A 15,921-nucleotide genomic window follows, 5' to 3' on the forward strand; every position below is an offset into this window, starting at 1 on the left:
GAAATATATCTTAGCTCTTTGAAGATGCATTACATATTTGTACAGAGTTCACAGAAATGTGTCTGATACAAACAATCAACGCCCCTGCATTGAAAAAATAAGTGGATTTTAAAGCTCTATAGTCTATTTTTGTTCTTGTTGTTGCAAATCTTCAGAAGATCTTTGGGACTATAATGGAACTGATTAATTGTTGCTTGTAAAGTATGGCCAAATTGAATGGCAGGTTTTTTTCCACTAGTACTGCAGGATTACTGAATTGGATAAATACATCAGCAAGTTTACTTACTTGCAAGGCAGGTTACTTGTTCTTATTTTATCTCTTTTTCCCATTTCAGCACCTTTAAGGCCCTCAACACCTGAGAAATTTTCAGTGCCTCATATCTGCGCTAGGTTTGGTCCTGGGGGCTTCTTAATAAAAGTGCTGCCAAACCTGCCTTCAGAAGGACAGCCAGCTCTGGTTGAAATACACAGTATGGAGGTAAAGTTTAAAAGAAGAAAGGAAGGTGGTGGAATATAGGCCTTTCTTTTGGAAGGGGAGTAGGGAACTTGGATCTATAGCTTCCTGACTTTTTTTTCTATGTTAACGCATGTATCTTTATATTTATCTGTTTGGTCTGTAGTCATAAGTAAAACAGTAACTTAAAAAATTCTTTTCCTCTGAGAGATGATGTGGTCATGATGGGATCATCCAGCTCCCTATAATTTTGTTCAGGTAAAGAAAATCCTTACATCCTAGAAGGGCTGGAGTTGTGTTGGTTTGTTTCTAATGTATTGCTGTTCATAGAGACAACATTGTCCTCGTACATTCTCTGCAGGGCTAAGGACTGCATGTTATTTGGGGATTAAATATCATGGGTATATTTTCATTCTTCTTGAGCTGCTACAAAAAAATGCAATACTCAAGTCATGTAAAATATAGGGAAGGACAGGCTGGAAGAACAGGGTAGAGTTCATTGGTAAAATATCACTAGAAGGGAGTAGAATTGTACACAAGTACTAGAACAGCATCAGGACAATTATTGGACTTGGCAATATTAGGTTTACGGTTGGACTCAATGATCTTAAAGGTCTTTTCCAACCTAAATGAATCTGTGTTTCTGTTCTATGATTAAGGAGATGTGAGGAATATTTTTATATTTTGCTACAGAATGACTTCCATGTGAAGTAGATTTCATCATTATTATCCTTTGCAGGTTGCAAGTCACCATATGTGTTTTGTTCAAGAGCAGTAAGCTTGATTACAGGTTATGTTCAGGTCTGGGGTTTTTATTATTAAAAAGCAAAATTTATAGTTATAAGAATTTCTTATGGTTTATATTTGTGTTTTAGACTATGTTACAACATTCTCCAGAGCAAGAAGAGATGAGAGCATTTCCTGGTCCTCTTGCTAAGTATGTTCTTATAGATTTCAGAATAACTTTAATGCCTTCAGAATTCATTTCTTCATCGAACTTTTAATTGTCTGCAAATTACAGGATTTAAACTGACTTAAAATATTTGTGGCTTTTCACCTGGTCAAGTAATATATGAGCCTTAAATTTGTTCCTCGTACTAATGACAATAATGATCTGAATGTTTAGATTTGTCTCATTAAAAACTTTTTTATTCTTTTTTCCTTCTTTTTTCAGGGATGACACCCATAAAGTGGATGTTATTAATTTTGCACAAAATAAAGCTACACAGTGCTTTAAGAATGAAAATTTAATTGACAAAGAATCTGCAAGTCTGCTTTGGGACTTCATTGTACTGTTGTGCAGGCAGAATGGGGTATGTCTCACTGCTTGAATTTTTATCTATCCTAAAATAATTTATACACAAAATGGTATTTATGTAAAAGACAGTAATAGGTGTATAGTGCCTTATCTTGGAATAATTCACAGATAGATGGAACAGGCAAACTGGTCACTTGTTCTCAGGTGCTCAGAGGTGCTGATACTAATGCATTGTTGTTGAAGTGACAAAATTAAGACAGTGTTGAAATAACAGACTTTTTTTTTTTTTTTTTTTTTTTTTTTCCCCTCTCCTCTCTCTCTCTCTACTTGTATAGACTGTTGTGGGAACAGACCTGGCTGAACTTTTGCTCCGAGATCATAAAACAGTGTGGCTTCCAGGGAAGTCCCCTAATGAGGCAAATTTGATTGATTTCACTAATGAGGCTTTGGAACAAGTGGAAGAGGAGTCTGGTGAAGCCCAGCTCTCATTTCTTACTGATAGTCTTATAACCACAATTGACAGTCTTGAGAAAGAGACAGAAAGATTCAGAGAGTTGCTGCTTTATGGCCGCAAGAAGGTGAATGCTTATGCTGTTGTTCCAAATACTGCATGTGCCTTATTTTGTTTACTTATTTTTCACAAATCTTAAAGCTCTAGGCACCAGTTAAAATAATTTTTGCAGCTTCCAGTGCCTATATTTCATGGCACCGCACTACACTGATATGGAAAAATGTTATGCCCTACAGTTTATAATATAAACTAAAATTATATTCGTGTGTTAGCATTTGATCTAAACAAACATTTTTTTAATTCAGTCACAAAGTACTACTGTAAAACAGTCATTGTTTATCTGTGTAGTATGTTAAGCTATTCCCAGGAAACTAATTTCTGCATTAATTAGGATGCTTTGGAGTCTGCCATGAAGCATGGTTTATGGGGTCATGCTCTGCTACTTGCCAGCAAAATGGACAGCAGAACACATGCAAGAGTTATGACCAGGTACTGTTTTGCTTGTTGATTAATACAATATGACTGCCTATCCTGTTAATGAGGGAGAGACTTGGTCCTCAGAAATCTTGATTTCAAAATCATGAGTTATCCTTAGTAGCTCATGCAAGAATTATGCTTTAATTTTACCTGTATATTCAGTTGTCATCTGTTACTTTTTATTCTGGGGCCTTCTGGCCATGACCTTAAATCTCAGAAATTATTCTATGCCACTTGTTCCATTTAAGGGGTATTTGAACAGTGCCGTCTATGGGCTTGCTTGACAGGTGCTGTTAGTCAGGCTTTGAAAAAACTGTGCAAAACCCCAACTGTCAACGTTGTTAAAGCCGAGTAACTCTGTTGTACCCTTCATTCTCCTTGCCTGAAAGAAGCAGATGTGTTCGTGCATGCTTTGTCTGTAGACAGAAAAACTTTCTCTCAGCTTCCTGAGCTTGTGAAATCATGTACTAAGTCTAGTCAGCTGGCAGGGGGAGAGAATCCTGAGGTTTTTCCTAGCTTGGACTGACCTCTGTCAGAGTGGCAGATCCAATTAACTAGTAATGTTTTGCTTTTGAACATTATCTACTGGGCAATTGCTTATTCAGTGTAGTATTTTCAAACAGCACTTCCTTCTCTTAAACTAAGCTAGATTAACTGCCACTGAGTGTTCGTGTACGTTTTAACTGTGCTTACCTTATGTTTGTGTTTTGTTTTTCTGTATAACTCCCTGTAGATTCGCCAACAGTCTCCCAATTAATGACCCTCTGCAGACTGTTTACCAGCTCATGTCTGGAAGGATGCCAGCTGCATCCACGGTAAGATTCAAGTGTGAGCTGCAGTTGAGACTGAAGAGGTACCGCAGTGAGTAGCGTAGTTCACGACAGTAATCTTTCCATGTGCTTTTCATAGAATTGTCAGATAAGTTGTTTTAGTCCTTTTCAGGTTGAAACACTTACCCATGTAGAGCTCCAGTCACTGATTTGACTAAGTAATTCTTCTAATTTTAGTGCTGTGGAGATGAGAAATGGGGAGATTGGAGGCCTCATCTAGCAATGGTGTTATCGAACTTGACGAATAATGTGGACTTGGAATCCAGGACCATTGCTACCATGGGAGACACTCTTGGTAACTTTTGGGGAATGAACAGGGTGATGACTGAAGGAAAAGCTTTCTGAAAGTTTTAATTACTCAGCTTATTTTTTTGAAAACAAGCAATTACTGTGTAAAATGTAAAGTGGAACAGTTTCATATGGGTGTGTCTCTATTGTGAAGGTATTTGAAAGCAAAGCCAAAACAATACGGGACACTGAATTACAATGTGCCACTGAGAGGAAATATCCTGAGTTCTGTCACTTATTTCTCTACAGCTTCTAAAGGCCTGCTGGATGCTGCTCATTTTTGCTACCTTATGGCCCAAGTTGGTTTTGGAGTTTACACAAGGAAGACAACAAAGCTTGTCCTAATTGGATCAAATCATAGGTTTGGCTTTTTTAATGCAAAATTGAAAGCTTAATGGCTTCAGAAACTGAGTTGCACTGCTCCCCTTATCATCACTAGTCACAGCTGGTTTTTGAGATAACTATTTGATGCCCTGTCCTTGTTTGAGGAGTAGAAGTTATTGGTATAGTGTGTCTAATAGAGCTATGTTTCAGACTTCATTTCTGATTGCCTTTATTTATTGTCAGCATATAATCTCAATGTTAAATAGTATTTTTCCTCTCCCATTCCTGAATAGCTTGCCATTTTTTAAGTTTGCTACCAATGAAGCCATTCAAAGAACAGAAGCCTATGAATATGCACAGTCACTAGGAACTCAGCCTGGCTGCTTGCCCAATTTCCAGGTGAAGAACTGTTTGTTTGGGGTTTTTTTTATTTGTTTGTTTTTGGCAGGTTTTATGTGAGGTTTTAATGTCTCGTGTTGTATTCAGCACAGCAAATGTTTTATCCAATGTAACATGAAATATTCGTGGATAACATAGTGCAAGATAGCTTTTTTTTCCTGATGTCACTTAAATGTCCTTTTTGCGGTTTTTCATCTGTGTGTTCTGAACTTCTGTATTTTAAATTTTGTTGTTATTGTAACTATATTCCAAAAGAAAAATCCAGCAGAATGTGTTGGTACTAGCTGTAGACAAATAGATAACTTCCATTGGATATGTTGGGTGGAAGAGGATAATTGAATGCTTTTCCCCTCATTTTTTTTTCCTGCCTAGTATAGAGGTGATAATGGGATATCTGAGCTTTCAACTGAAATGACAGACTGACTTTCATTTGATAATTCTAAGAATGTTCTGATCACTTGGTTTATTTGACCTGCTTGCATTCCTTAGGTTTTCAAATTCATCTATGCTTGCCGACTAGCTGAAATGGGACTTGCTGCTCAGGCTTTCCATTATTGTGAAGTGATTTCCAGAACTGTCCTTAAAGATCCACATTACTATTCACCTGTACTTATTGGCCAACTAATCCAGGTAACATAAGGAAGAATTAAGTATTTGTGGCTTGATATTGTAGGTGGTAAGCTGTGGCTGAAGTTGCCTTTTGTTGGCTAGTAAACTTTACAATGATTTCTTTCTCTAGATGTCATCACAACTACGCCTGTTTGACCCACAGATAAAAGAAAAACCAGAACAGGAATCTTTTATTGAACCTTCATGGTTAGTAACGCTTCGACATGTGGATGGACAGATCAAGGTACAGAGTGTACTTTTCAACATGAAGTGTTCTCTTTTAAGGATTAGTGTAAATCCAGTTTTTAAAATTTTTTTTTTATACTGCTAATTACAGAAATGTATGAAGTGACCTTATGATATATTCATGTTGTAAAGTGCAAGTGTTGTGATTTAAACCAAGTGGATTTACCACACTAGTGCCCTAAGATTCAATACAGAATAGTTAAAGGGTGGCGTACACTACATGAGACAGGCTTTTCTTAGTACCATAATGCAAGGAGAATTGCAAGGCTCATTAGGTTGCAATAACTGCTGCTGTAAGCAGGGAATCTGCTTGCCAGAAAAAAGAAGTTATGTATGAATTAGTGTAGCTAGACTGTAACAGAGTTGAAATAACTACTATTTATTTAAAGAGATCTCTTAGAAATTTGAACCTTGGGCTAATTAGCTAAGCTTCCATTTAAAACAAACAAACAAACAAAAAACCCTTTAAATTATTTGGTTGAACTTGGCCTGCAAATGGCTGACAACTCTTTTTTTGACTAAACACTAAAAAAACCTGTGTGCTGTTTTCACTCTTGAGATTTCCTTTGCTATATGTTCCCTTGGTTATGAACTTAATGTCTGGTACAGTTAATAAGATCTTGCTTTTTTGTGCAGGAGGGTGCAATAGCTTATAACACAGACAGATCCACCCCACCACCATATGCATGTAGTACACCAAGCTCTGAATTAGACCATGCTAGTCAATGTGATGGAGCAGGAGTTGGTCGTGACATGGGTCCAGGTGCTGAAAATGCATTGTTAGCATCCTTATTGCCCAGTATGGCTCAACAGATGCAAAGTGTGCAGCTGATGCCTTCAGGTTAGTGTTTCATATCCTTCTTCGTGACAGAGAGAAAATAAATGTTTCAGGTTTCTGGTATAAGAAACCAATTAAGAGGGTGGTAGAAACAGTGAGATTTCACTTTTGCATTGTATCATTTTATTCATAGGGTAAAAGGTTTATGCACTGGAATTTCTGTTTAGTTATAACTCCTAACTTTTTTTGTGTGTGCTGCAGTACCTCAGGCTGTCCTTGATGGGTCAGCTGCTATGATTCCTCCTGGTGACCAGGAAGCTGTCCGAAGTGTCCCTTTCTATTCAGTGGCTTCTCAGCCTATTGGTCCAGGACCTGGCTTTGCACCTCCAGGATTTTCAAATCCGTATGGAACTGAACCATCACCACTGTATTTAGGGTCAGCAGTACCACCAGGAGGGCCACCACAAGAAATGGAACCACGGTCAGAAGAGCAGGCAAACCTGGAAACAGGTCTGGGATCTTAATAAACAGCTTTCCTTCCTTATAAGGGCAGTGAAGTATTTGGGGGAATAATGCAAAATATCTCAATATTTAGAAAATAGTAAGTCAAGTCTTGGGTAATGAAATTTAAAAACACCATGTAATGGTACAGAAACATCTGTAGAAAGTTATAGTATTCATCCTGCTTATTTGGCTTAGTTTGAAAGAGAGGTCAGACTCAGCAGATTATGATTTAGACCCTAACAGGTAATCACTGACTGCACTGGGATTGGCAGTTCTGTTTGCAAGGTCTGTGATTGGAGCCTCAGGGATTTCTGCCTCTGGACGTCAGCTTCTAGGACCCTGATAAGTTTTAATTCTGTGACAGCAGAACCTGACATGTATGAAGGCAGGCATACACAGGTTCGGCAGAGCTGTCTTAGAGATGTGAAGAACGTTAAAGTGCCCCATACTGATGGTTGCATCCCTCAGCCTGCTCTGACCTGTGTTTAGAACAAACATAGTACCCATGCAGGAGAAGAAGAAAAGAATTCTCAGCAACTGCAGTTCACGTTTTTAAAAGACCAAGTTCTTTCTAGCACCAAGTTCATAACTAGTGAAAACTTTTGCCTTAAAAGTGGTATTGTGAGGTTTGGAGGCTTTTTTTGTTGTTGTTATTGTGTCCTCACTAACATAATCTCATTTGTTTTTTAAGGAATGCAGAGAATTGCCCCGGAGTCTCCTTCACAAAATTCTTTCCCTGAACAGAGAGAGGAGGATTTCTATGGCAGAATGGCTAGCATGGTATCTTAATTTCATACATCTCTTCAGCAAGTGTCAGCTGCATTGCAGATCTTTGCAAACAGAAGAGTATATTGGGGCTCTGTCTTGCTCTTCAGCAAGACTTGAAGATTAGTTTTTCTTTCCCACTGTCCTTCCCCTTCAGGAGAATAAATAATGAACAACTAGTAGAAAAACTCTAGCCATAATTTTCTTCTATAAAAATAGTAAATTTTTTTTTTTTTAAAGGGGGAAGGGGGATATCAGGCTCTTGTCTGAAGAGTTTAATTTATCTTTCTCTGCCCTGTCTTCCTCTCCTACCTCCCAGAATGATTCTTCATAGCCAGAAGAACTTGTAGCATACATCAGCAAGTGAGGCAAGCAGGCCCTAAAGAACAGTTCTGTGACTGGGTTTTAAAAGCACAGTATTGGCTACCACTTGGTCATGACTGGAAATGTGGAAGGTGTTTATCAAAATTCCAAGCCTCTTTTTTAAATATATAGTATTTTCACTGTTTAAATATCACTGAAGTTCGTATGCCCTTGGAAGTTAGTCTCCTGAAATGACAATTGTTTGAAAGAATTAATATAAACGTTTTTAATAGGGATATATTTGGGAACTGATAAAGGATGAGGAGACTTTTTAACTAGAAATTAACCATACTTATAGAAGAAACAGTGAAGATTTTTTTTTTTTTTTTTTACACTTGAGTTGCTATACAAACATTGGAAGAACAACCCGATGTTGGAGGGGAAAACAAATGCAGCAACCACTCCCTGGTGCAGCATGTTTATATCTTTCCTCTTGTGGGCTGGTTAGCCTGCACAACAGTGCCCTGATTTAACTCTTCTTTCTTAATGGACCAGTTACACAGTAGTGCACCTACTTGGCCAGACTTCAGTTCTTTTTCTGCACCTCCTATATGTCAGAGGAGATAGAAGTACCCAAATAACCAGCTTGAATATCTTTAATTGTGTGGGAATTCTTGATAAAAAGTGAATGTTGTGTCAGATATTTAGCTGCTTGCTTATTATGCATGTCCTGGCTTTATATCTAACCAGGCACCAGGACGAAGATCCAGATCTGCATCTCAGTCTTCAGCACATATGGTATGCCACAAGCAGGCTGTTTCTTTCACTAAATCTTCATTCTTATTTATGTTTTTTTTTTTTAATGTGCTTTTGTATCTCTTCCTATTACTAACTTTTCAAAGAAGTAAGTTGTTTAGCAAGATGAAATGTAATCCATCACTCCAGCAGTGACAACTTTGTACTTCTCTGTATATTTGTAATACAGGGCTATGGGCGAAGATCCCGAACAACTTCAGAGTCCTCTGCTCATTCTGTGGGACGAGAGAGATCCAACTCTGCAGCAAAACAGCCCTCTCCTTCTCCCTCTGTTCCTGTAGGGAAAGAAACTAAAAAAGAAATAAAAAAGGAGCCAGCACCTAGAAAGGTAAATTTTCTAAGAAAGGTAGCTATAGCTGGAGGAGATTTGTTAGTATATGTGGTAACTCCTGATCCAGGGTACTGACTTAAGAGGTCCTGTCTAAACTGTTTCTTTCTATTTATTAGGTGTGACTCTAGGCTCACAGTTGAACTCCCTAACAGAAAATGAATTGTTGCATGAATGTTTCTTTTAATCTGCCTGTAAAGACAGTATTGAGAGAATTAACTGAATAGATTAATTTATTTCTAGACTGGTGCAAACTGGTTTCGCTGGCTGATAGGAAAAGGAAAGAATGAAGCTCACCTTCCAGATGACAAGAACAAATCAGTAAGGCCCCTAAATCACAAAAAACTTTATACATTTTAATTTGTTCGAAATGTTTTCCTGGATGACAGGTGAACATTATTTTGACAAGTAAACAAATATGTGTAAAACTTTTCAAGATTATGCTTATTCCAAGACTGGCTTTCAAAAAAAAAAAAAAAAAAAAGTTTATGTGGGTTTGGGGGGGTTTTTTGGCCTAACAGCTTTGTTTTGAACTCCTAATCTTTGACTGTGATTTTCTTGTAGATTGTTTGGGATGAACAGAAACAACGCTGGGTTAATCTGGATGAACCAGAAGAAGAGGTAAAAATCTTGAGTAATCATTATTTCTCTAAGTGGAAAACTGAAATCTGTACTGCCACACAATTTTCTTTAATCTGTTATTGGCTCTTAAGAGCTGCCTTTTACTGAATTTGGATTAAAATGTGCAACATCTTGAAACTAATAAGCAGGTTACTTGTTCTTATAGCCTACATCCTTATGGAACCATTTGTATCTTTAGTTGCTGGTGTGGATCCAGTAGTTGCAATTGAATTTACAAAGGAATTTGCTCTAAATATAGTCCAGTGTATCTCTTCATAGAGGTTGGCATCACCTAGACAATTGCTTGTTAATTGATTTCCTGCAAACAGAATATTTTGAGAAAAAGGTAGGAAGAGTCTATAGTTTTGAAAATGTAATGCATTGTATAGCAAAGAAAATCACACATCCTGTCCATCCTTGTCATTCAAGGATCTGTCTCAAAACACAAACAAATGATAAGGACCACTGTTGTAAATGTTTCCTTTTAGAGTGAGCATAGATGGGTTGTAGAAATGTCTTGACATTAGTTATCATGTGGAAGATGAGGAATATTGGTCTGCACTACAAGATGTATGTCTGTATACCCAATTTTATGTGCTCTGGAAAAGGAGAAGTCAGATGGACACTTGGTTTAAAACTCAGTCAATGATGTGGTTGAATTTTTTTTTTTCCTCCCTGCAGAGTAAGCCTCCACCACCACCTCCAACAGGATTTCCTAAAGTTCCTCAGGCTGTTCCACCTGGGCCTGGAGGCCCACCTAGTGCCCCTGTCAATATGTTCTCCAGAAGAGCAGGTAATGGACAACATTGATGCTTGAAGTATGGAGGTCTTCAGATTTTCTCTTGCATAAAATGTGAAGGGAGAAGTCTTGGCTTTTCTGGAGTTGTTTGGGAACAGTTGGCAACTCAATGATATCATGGAGCTCTGGCTATTGCTGGCTTTGCTTGTGTCTAGCTTCTGCACTGTGATTGCTGTCACAACTGTATCATGGCTTGGGTATTGTTGTTTGTATCCCTGGAGCATTATTTTCTGGTTCTGAAAGATGGCTTAACCGGCAGACTGTTCAAAATAGACATGAAGATGACTTACACAAGGCTTATTTCTGTTTTTTCTGGATTTTTCTGTTTTAGCTGGAAGCAGAGCCCGTTATGTTGATGTCCTGAATCCAGGTGGAACCAAGTCAAGTGGTGCTCTTCCTGCACCATCAGACCTATTTGCCCCCTTGGCACCAATGCCAATTCCTGCAAATGTATTTGTTCCAAACTCAGGTGTGTCATGAGTGGATAAAATTGTAAGGTGGTTATATGGTTATTTATGGTTGTGTGGTTATCTAAGTCACTTTTGACAGTGTGTGTATTATATCGCCTTTAATGAACATTTAAGAATGTTCAGTCTCATTAACTCCAGTTTGCTTTAAAAGTAGAATCAGTCTGGTAACTGCAGTAAAACAAATGGGTTAGTAAAGCCCAGTTCTGCATGCTGCAAACAAAGGGGTTCTCTTTTTTTGCCTTTTTTTTTTTTTTTTTTTTTAACTCCCCCTGTTGCAGAGTGGCTAGGCCATCCAAATAGCATTGATAATTTGAACTGTGTAATATTGCTGCGTTACTCAGTATCTCATGCTTCTGACACCTGTTCCTAGTCCAGGATTGCTATTTGGTGAAAGAGATTTTTTTTTTTTTTTTTTTTTTCTGCTTTCACTACATGGTGTGTTACACCAAGGTTATCTGTATCAACTGTACACATCTCCTGCTTGCAGACTTGTAACAAGATGGGAGCATCTAGAGACACTGATACTGCCCTCTTTAAATTACCTTTTTCCTGGGAGAAGATTGATATTGTAGAAATTCAGTTCTGCTGATGTCCCTGCTTCTCATTCTGTGAAGTCAAACACCCTAGTATGGTGTGTTTGGCTAAATCCCATTTTGTTTGTAGTTCCAGGGGAACCCCAGCCAATGGAAGGGAGTGGAGCAGCAGAGCACACACCAGCTGCAAATCAAACCAACACAGATCCTGCTGCAGCTGTTGAACCAGAGGTGAGTTAGAAGGAGTGTCTTGTATATATAATTCAAACTTCCGATTAAAAAATCCTCATGATTCTGAATAGTAGTTTCATAGCCACAGTATGTACAAAGCATGTTGTTGTAGGGATTATGTTTGTGTATAACATTTTAGTTAAAGAATTGGAGAAGGAAAATGCAAGTGAAAATGGAGCAGGAAGCCCATGAAAAGTTGCATTTCCTAATTTGGCAGGGCTGCAGGTTCTATGGGTGCAGTATGTGTCAGGAAAGGGACCAAGAACATAAGAATAGCCATATACTGCATGTTTCACCTGGCTTGATGTATTGTAACATTGTTTTGGTTCAGTGGGGTCAATACAGCAGAAATGGGAAATAGCTTCACAGTAACAAAGATAAACAAAAGTGCATTGTTTTTCTTTAGTATTTAAACCCTGCAATCCTTCCTCCTGGATCTGGACTTCCTGTTTCTAACCCTGATGGCTCCCAATCAGGCGAGGTAAGGCTTGATTCAAAGTAGTTAGCTAATGACTTTTGCAGCACATTTTAACCACTAATTTGTAGTGGACGTAACATGGGCCATCTAAATCAACAAGTAACTGCTTCAGTTGCTGATGACTAGCCAAGATGGAATCATATGACTGCCTCCAAAATTGTACAGAAAAGACCTCTAAGCCCATACAAGAAGTTCAGCCTCCATGTCCTATATTCTGTGGTGTGATCACCTTTGTTCTATACGAGTAGACTTTTATAAAGCTTTTTCAGAGTAAAATGTCAATAGCAGTTTGAGGATCTCTTCTTGCCTCCGTGCATGCCTATAATTTCACTAATATTAAGTGCAAGACACAACAAGGAGAACAGATTGCTATGTGCCAGGCAGAGTAACATTACCTTTGTTCCTACTAAATGTTTTCTATATCTACATAATTTTGTGCTTTAAGAAGTCCTTTTGATTTAAACTAACTTCTGGCTTTACATTTTTTTTTTAACTTGAAGTTGGTTTAACCTTTGGCAGTGAGACTTTTAAAATTAAATAAAACAACTGAAAGCTTGGGGCAGTGACATGCATGACGACTTTTTTATTTGTGTTTTTTTGTATTTGTGTGTTCTTGCTGTTTTGTAGCTTTCGCGCTCTAGTTCAATGAGTTCATTATCACGTGAAGTAAGCCAGCATTTTAATCAGGTACATGTGGCTGGCCATTCTCATTTATGTTAACTTATTTACTTTTCCCCTCTTTATTTTGCATTTGCTCAAATACTTACTAATGCTACTTCTAGTCATTTTCCCCTCTTCTCATTTCACAGAAATAACATTAAAAGTAACTAATGATGTAGTGTTCCTTTTAACACTCAAACAGGGTCTTCAGAGTTTTTTGTATTTATGAGAATGCATGTAATCCAGGCATGCTTTTTGTTTATGTTCATGTTCCTAAGAGAGTCACTTAATAATTTTGATCAGCTCTTTCCTGGGATACCAAAGAAGTCAGTTGATTTTAAACAAACAAACAAAACAAAACAAACTCTTAAAAAGGCTCTTACAAGCAAAACCTTGTCATTCTGCTACTGCCAGTCTCAAATCGGTAATAATACTGATGCCTGTTTCATGTGCAAAAGCCCCTGTAGGAATTAAAGGAATGCTTCATCTCTGCTGTAAGTTCCAGTACTGTGGAGTCACCATAAAGGGGTGACAAAAACTCTTTCTGATATTTCTTAGTAAAGCAAACCTTGACATAGAATGTTTATTTGGGGGCAAGTCCTAAGGTCTACTAACAAAAGCAGAAGGTACTAATTCAGTGAAGTCGCACCGGTGTCTTGTTTTGGTTTTGCATGCTTTGGATTTTCAGAGCTATTTACAGTTTATGCATGTAACATTGTTTTGCCAATTCCTACATTAAGCAAGTAATATTAAAGATATGGATGCAAACTGTACCAGCACTTTCTGCAGTTGTTACAATATGCTGCGCTGTCCATATTGTTGGCATTATTACTGTGAATATTTGCGCTGTATGACTAAGCAAACCAGATTTGAGAGGCAGTGAAGCTCTGCAGTTCTGTAACTTCATTATTATCTACTTTCTAGCCTGCCACTGTACCACCTTCAGGCGGGCCTTCAGCAGGAACAGTACCGTTCTACAATCCTTCTCAATTTGCACAAGTGAGTAAAGACCTCATCTTCACTTCGAACAAAACTGTTGAACAAAAACATGATTTTATGTTCTACTAGCTTAACCTGGGCTGTTGCATATAGAGTGTTAAATGTGCGCATAAACCAGTCTAGCACCTGTTTAAGTTAAGAAGTTTGCATTCAAAACTTTGTTGCCAACTTTTTGTATTTTGTGTCCAGTATGACACTTTTACAGAACACTTCATTCCTGTTCTCCTTTTTCAGTCTCCTGCAGCCACTGGAAGTTCGAGAGTGGGAAGAATTGGACAGAGGAAGTATCCAACATTGAAGTAGAATACAATGGCTTTGTATTTGGATTCTCACTCGTGTTCTGAGTATTCAAAGAACTGTTCAATCTTACGGCACATGGTATCAGTACTAGCTACAGTTGACAGAAATTTAATGATGGGTGATTTTTTTCATGGGTCTCCCTACTTGCACCTCATCTACACAAATCATTACCAAACATGAAATATACGTAACTTTTCCTTTTAAAAAACCTGGCTAGAAATAGCTTTGCTGTGATAAGGAATAGATACAAGGGAGGGAATAGTTGCTGTCTGTTACAAAAAACATTTGTAAATTGCATAGGCAATTTATTCCTTAAGTTTATTTTAAACCTACTAGTGTGACCTTTGAAGACATAGTTTCAGGGATTCCTTATTTCTGAAGGATGCTCCCCTCCCAGCGGGGGAAGAACATGTCCACATTGTAACATAACACTCTGTGGCCTTAAGAGGACCATGCTCAATTGTAATGCTTATCAAACAGGACTTGGTTTGTCAGTGTATGAAGACGGAGATGCTCATCTGGGAAATGCCTCATGCTGGTTTGTTTTTTGAAGGGGGGAGGGGGCCACAGCTCATCCAAATAAATTGACCTATATTGAATGAAAACTGTGACTGTAATCTAATACTAATTTGATTGGATCTTACCTAGTATGTATGTAGTTTGTGGTTTAGACTACTTGTAAAGCAAATTGTATAGTCTGAAAGAAGCTCTCTGTATAATAGCCAATGCTGTACTATTTGACGAGTGAGTGTTCTTTTAAGTGCAATACGGTTACTTGCTTTCTCTCAAACTGCTGGCACTGTACAATTAAGGTGGTAACAGCTTGAAAGTTGTTTTAAGTTTTTTCCTGTTGAGTGCCAGAATCAGCGTAATACTCTGTTCTTGAATCTCCATTACTAAAATAACCAAGGTCTTAAATAGCTAACAGCTGAATTTCAAACATACTAAAAGTAGACGGGTTAGACCTCTACTGATGGACTTTAAAATCTCTAGGTTTAATATAGGAAATCTTGAAAACTATGATATGCAACATTCATATTCACTGAAGAATCTGAATTATCTGCAAAGAGAGAAATAAACTTTAAATATTTATTAAATCATTAGGCCATGTTTTATTTAGAACTTGCCACCAAACTATTTGATTTTACTTGAATTCCTGCCCATGAGTAGAAATAATGTGAATGTGAAATTGCCAGTGTTGGTCCCCGATTGTGGCTTTTTGGTTTTGTTTTGGCTTTGTTTTTTTGTTTTTTTTTTTTTTTTCCTGAATAACGCCACCTTTCTAAGATCTCGATAGCCTTACGTATGTCCTAAAAGGTTTGTAAGTAGCCGAAGCAAAATGCTGTTTGGGGGGGATTAGAAACCTTTGCATAATGGTCCATACTCAATTCCAGACATGGTCAGCAGCAGTCAGTGTGGTTTACTTTTCTGTAATTGAAAGCTGGTCAGACACTTGGCTTTCCTCTAGTTCAGCCAGGCTGCTGATTATTTTCTCCTTTCAGTAGAGACTGCCAGACAACTTAATTTAAGAAGGCTTCCTTTGAGCTGGGAGCGGCTATCTTTCCTAAGTGTAAGATTTGACACTGTAAATTCTTAAATAAAATATTTTGCGCTCTGGAGCACTTTCACATTTTACTTCTTCTTGTGGTTATTGCTTTAGCAAGCTGGGTGAAGGAACCTCTCCCGTACGTTTGGAAATAATCCCTTTAAAGAAAGGGAGCTAGAGCGTGCTGCCTGTGACCAGGGGCTGCTCTGTACAGGAACCCGCTTCAAGCTCGGGGCTGTGCATGAGTGTCTTCATTGAAATGTTCAAAATAGAAGCTGCGGACTTAAAATAAGCAACTTTTCATTGTCCTGAAGTGTAAAAAGCTTTGCTTTCAACTGCTTAGTTCAATACCGCCTTCGTCAAGAATGGCCCCGCGCCGGGCGGGAGCTGGCGG

At 38.0% G+C, this 15,921-nt stretch overlaps 1 protein-coding gene across 7 annotated transcripts in view; it reads left to right on the top strand.

The window, feature by feature from the left end:
- The window catches only part of SEC16A (SEC16 homolog A, endoplasmic reticulum export factor), a 31,527-nt gene extending 15,918 nt beyond the window's left edge, over positions 1-15,609 (top strand). For 4 of the 7 annotated variants that reach the window (XM_030001201.2, XM_030001204.2, XM_030001205.2 and 1 more), the window contains 25 exons: positions 336-478; positions 1,330-1,391; positions 1,629-1,767; positions 2,048-2,290; positions 2,615-2,712; positions 3,434-3,515; positions 3,708-3,825; positions 4,068-4,179; positions 4,436-4,541; positions 5,031-5,171; positions 5,281-5,394; positions 6,033-6,237; positions 6,436-6,684; positions 7,370-7,458; positions 8,497-8,544; positions 8,732-8,890; positions 9,134-9,211; positions 9,455-9,511; positions 10,193-10,304; positions 10,642-10,779; positions 11,444-11,544; positions 11,951-12,025; positions 12,650-12,709; positions 13,607-13,681; positions 13,916-15,609. In XM_030001201.2, the coding sequence (XP_029857061.1) occupies positions 336-478; positions 1,330-1,391; positions 1,629-1,767; positions 2,048-2,290; positions 2,615-2,712; positions 3,434-3,515; positions 3,708-3,825; positions 4,068-4,179; positions 4,436-4,541; positions 5,031-5,171; positions 5,281-5,394; positions 6,033-6,237; positions 6,436-6,684; positions 7,370-7,458; positions 8,497-8,544; positions 8,732-8,890; positions 9,134-9,211; positions 9,455-9,511; positions 10,193-10,304; positions 10,642-10,779; positions 11,444-11,544; positions 11,951-12,025; positions 12,650-12,709; positions 13,607-13,681; positions 13,916-13,984 (2,873 nt within the window). In that variant the 3' untranslated portion in view covers positions 13,985-15,609. The other 3 variants (XM_030001203.2, XM_030001202.2, XM_041119762.1) reach the window with 3 other exon arrangements.
- Positions 15,610-15,921: the final 312 nt, after the last annotated feature.

This window comes from Aquila chrysaetos, chromosome 24 (genome assembly GCF_900496995.4).
Source record: "Aquila chrysaetos chrysaetos chromosome 24, bAquChr1.4, whole genome shotgun sequence".
Lineage (NCBI taxonomy): Eukaryota > Metazoa > Chordata > Aves > Accipitriformes > Accipitridae > Aquila > Aquila chrysaetos.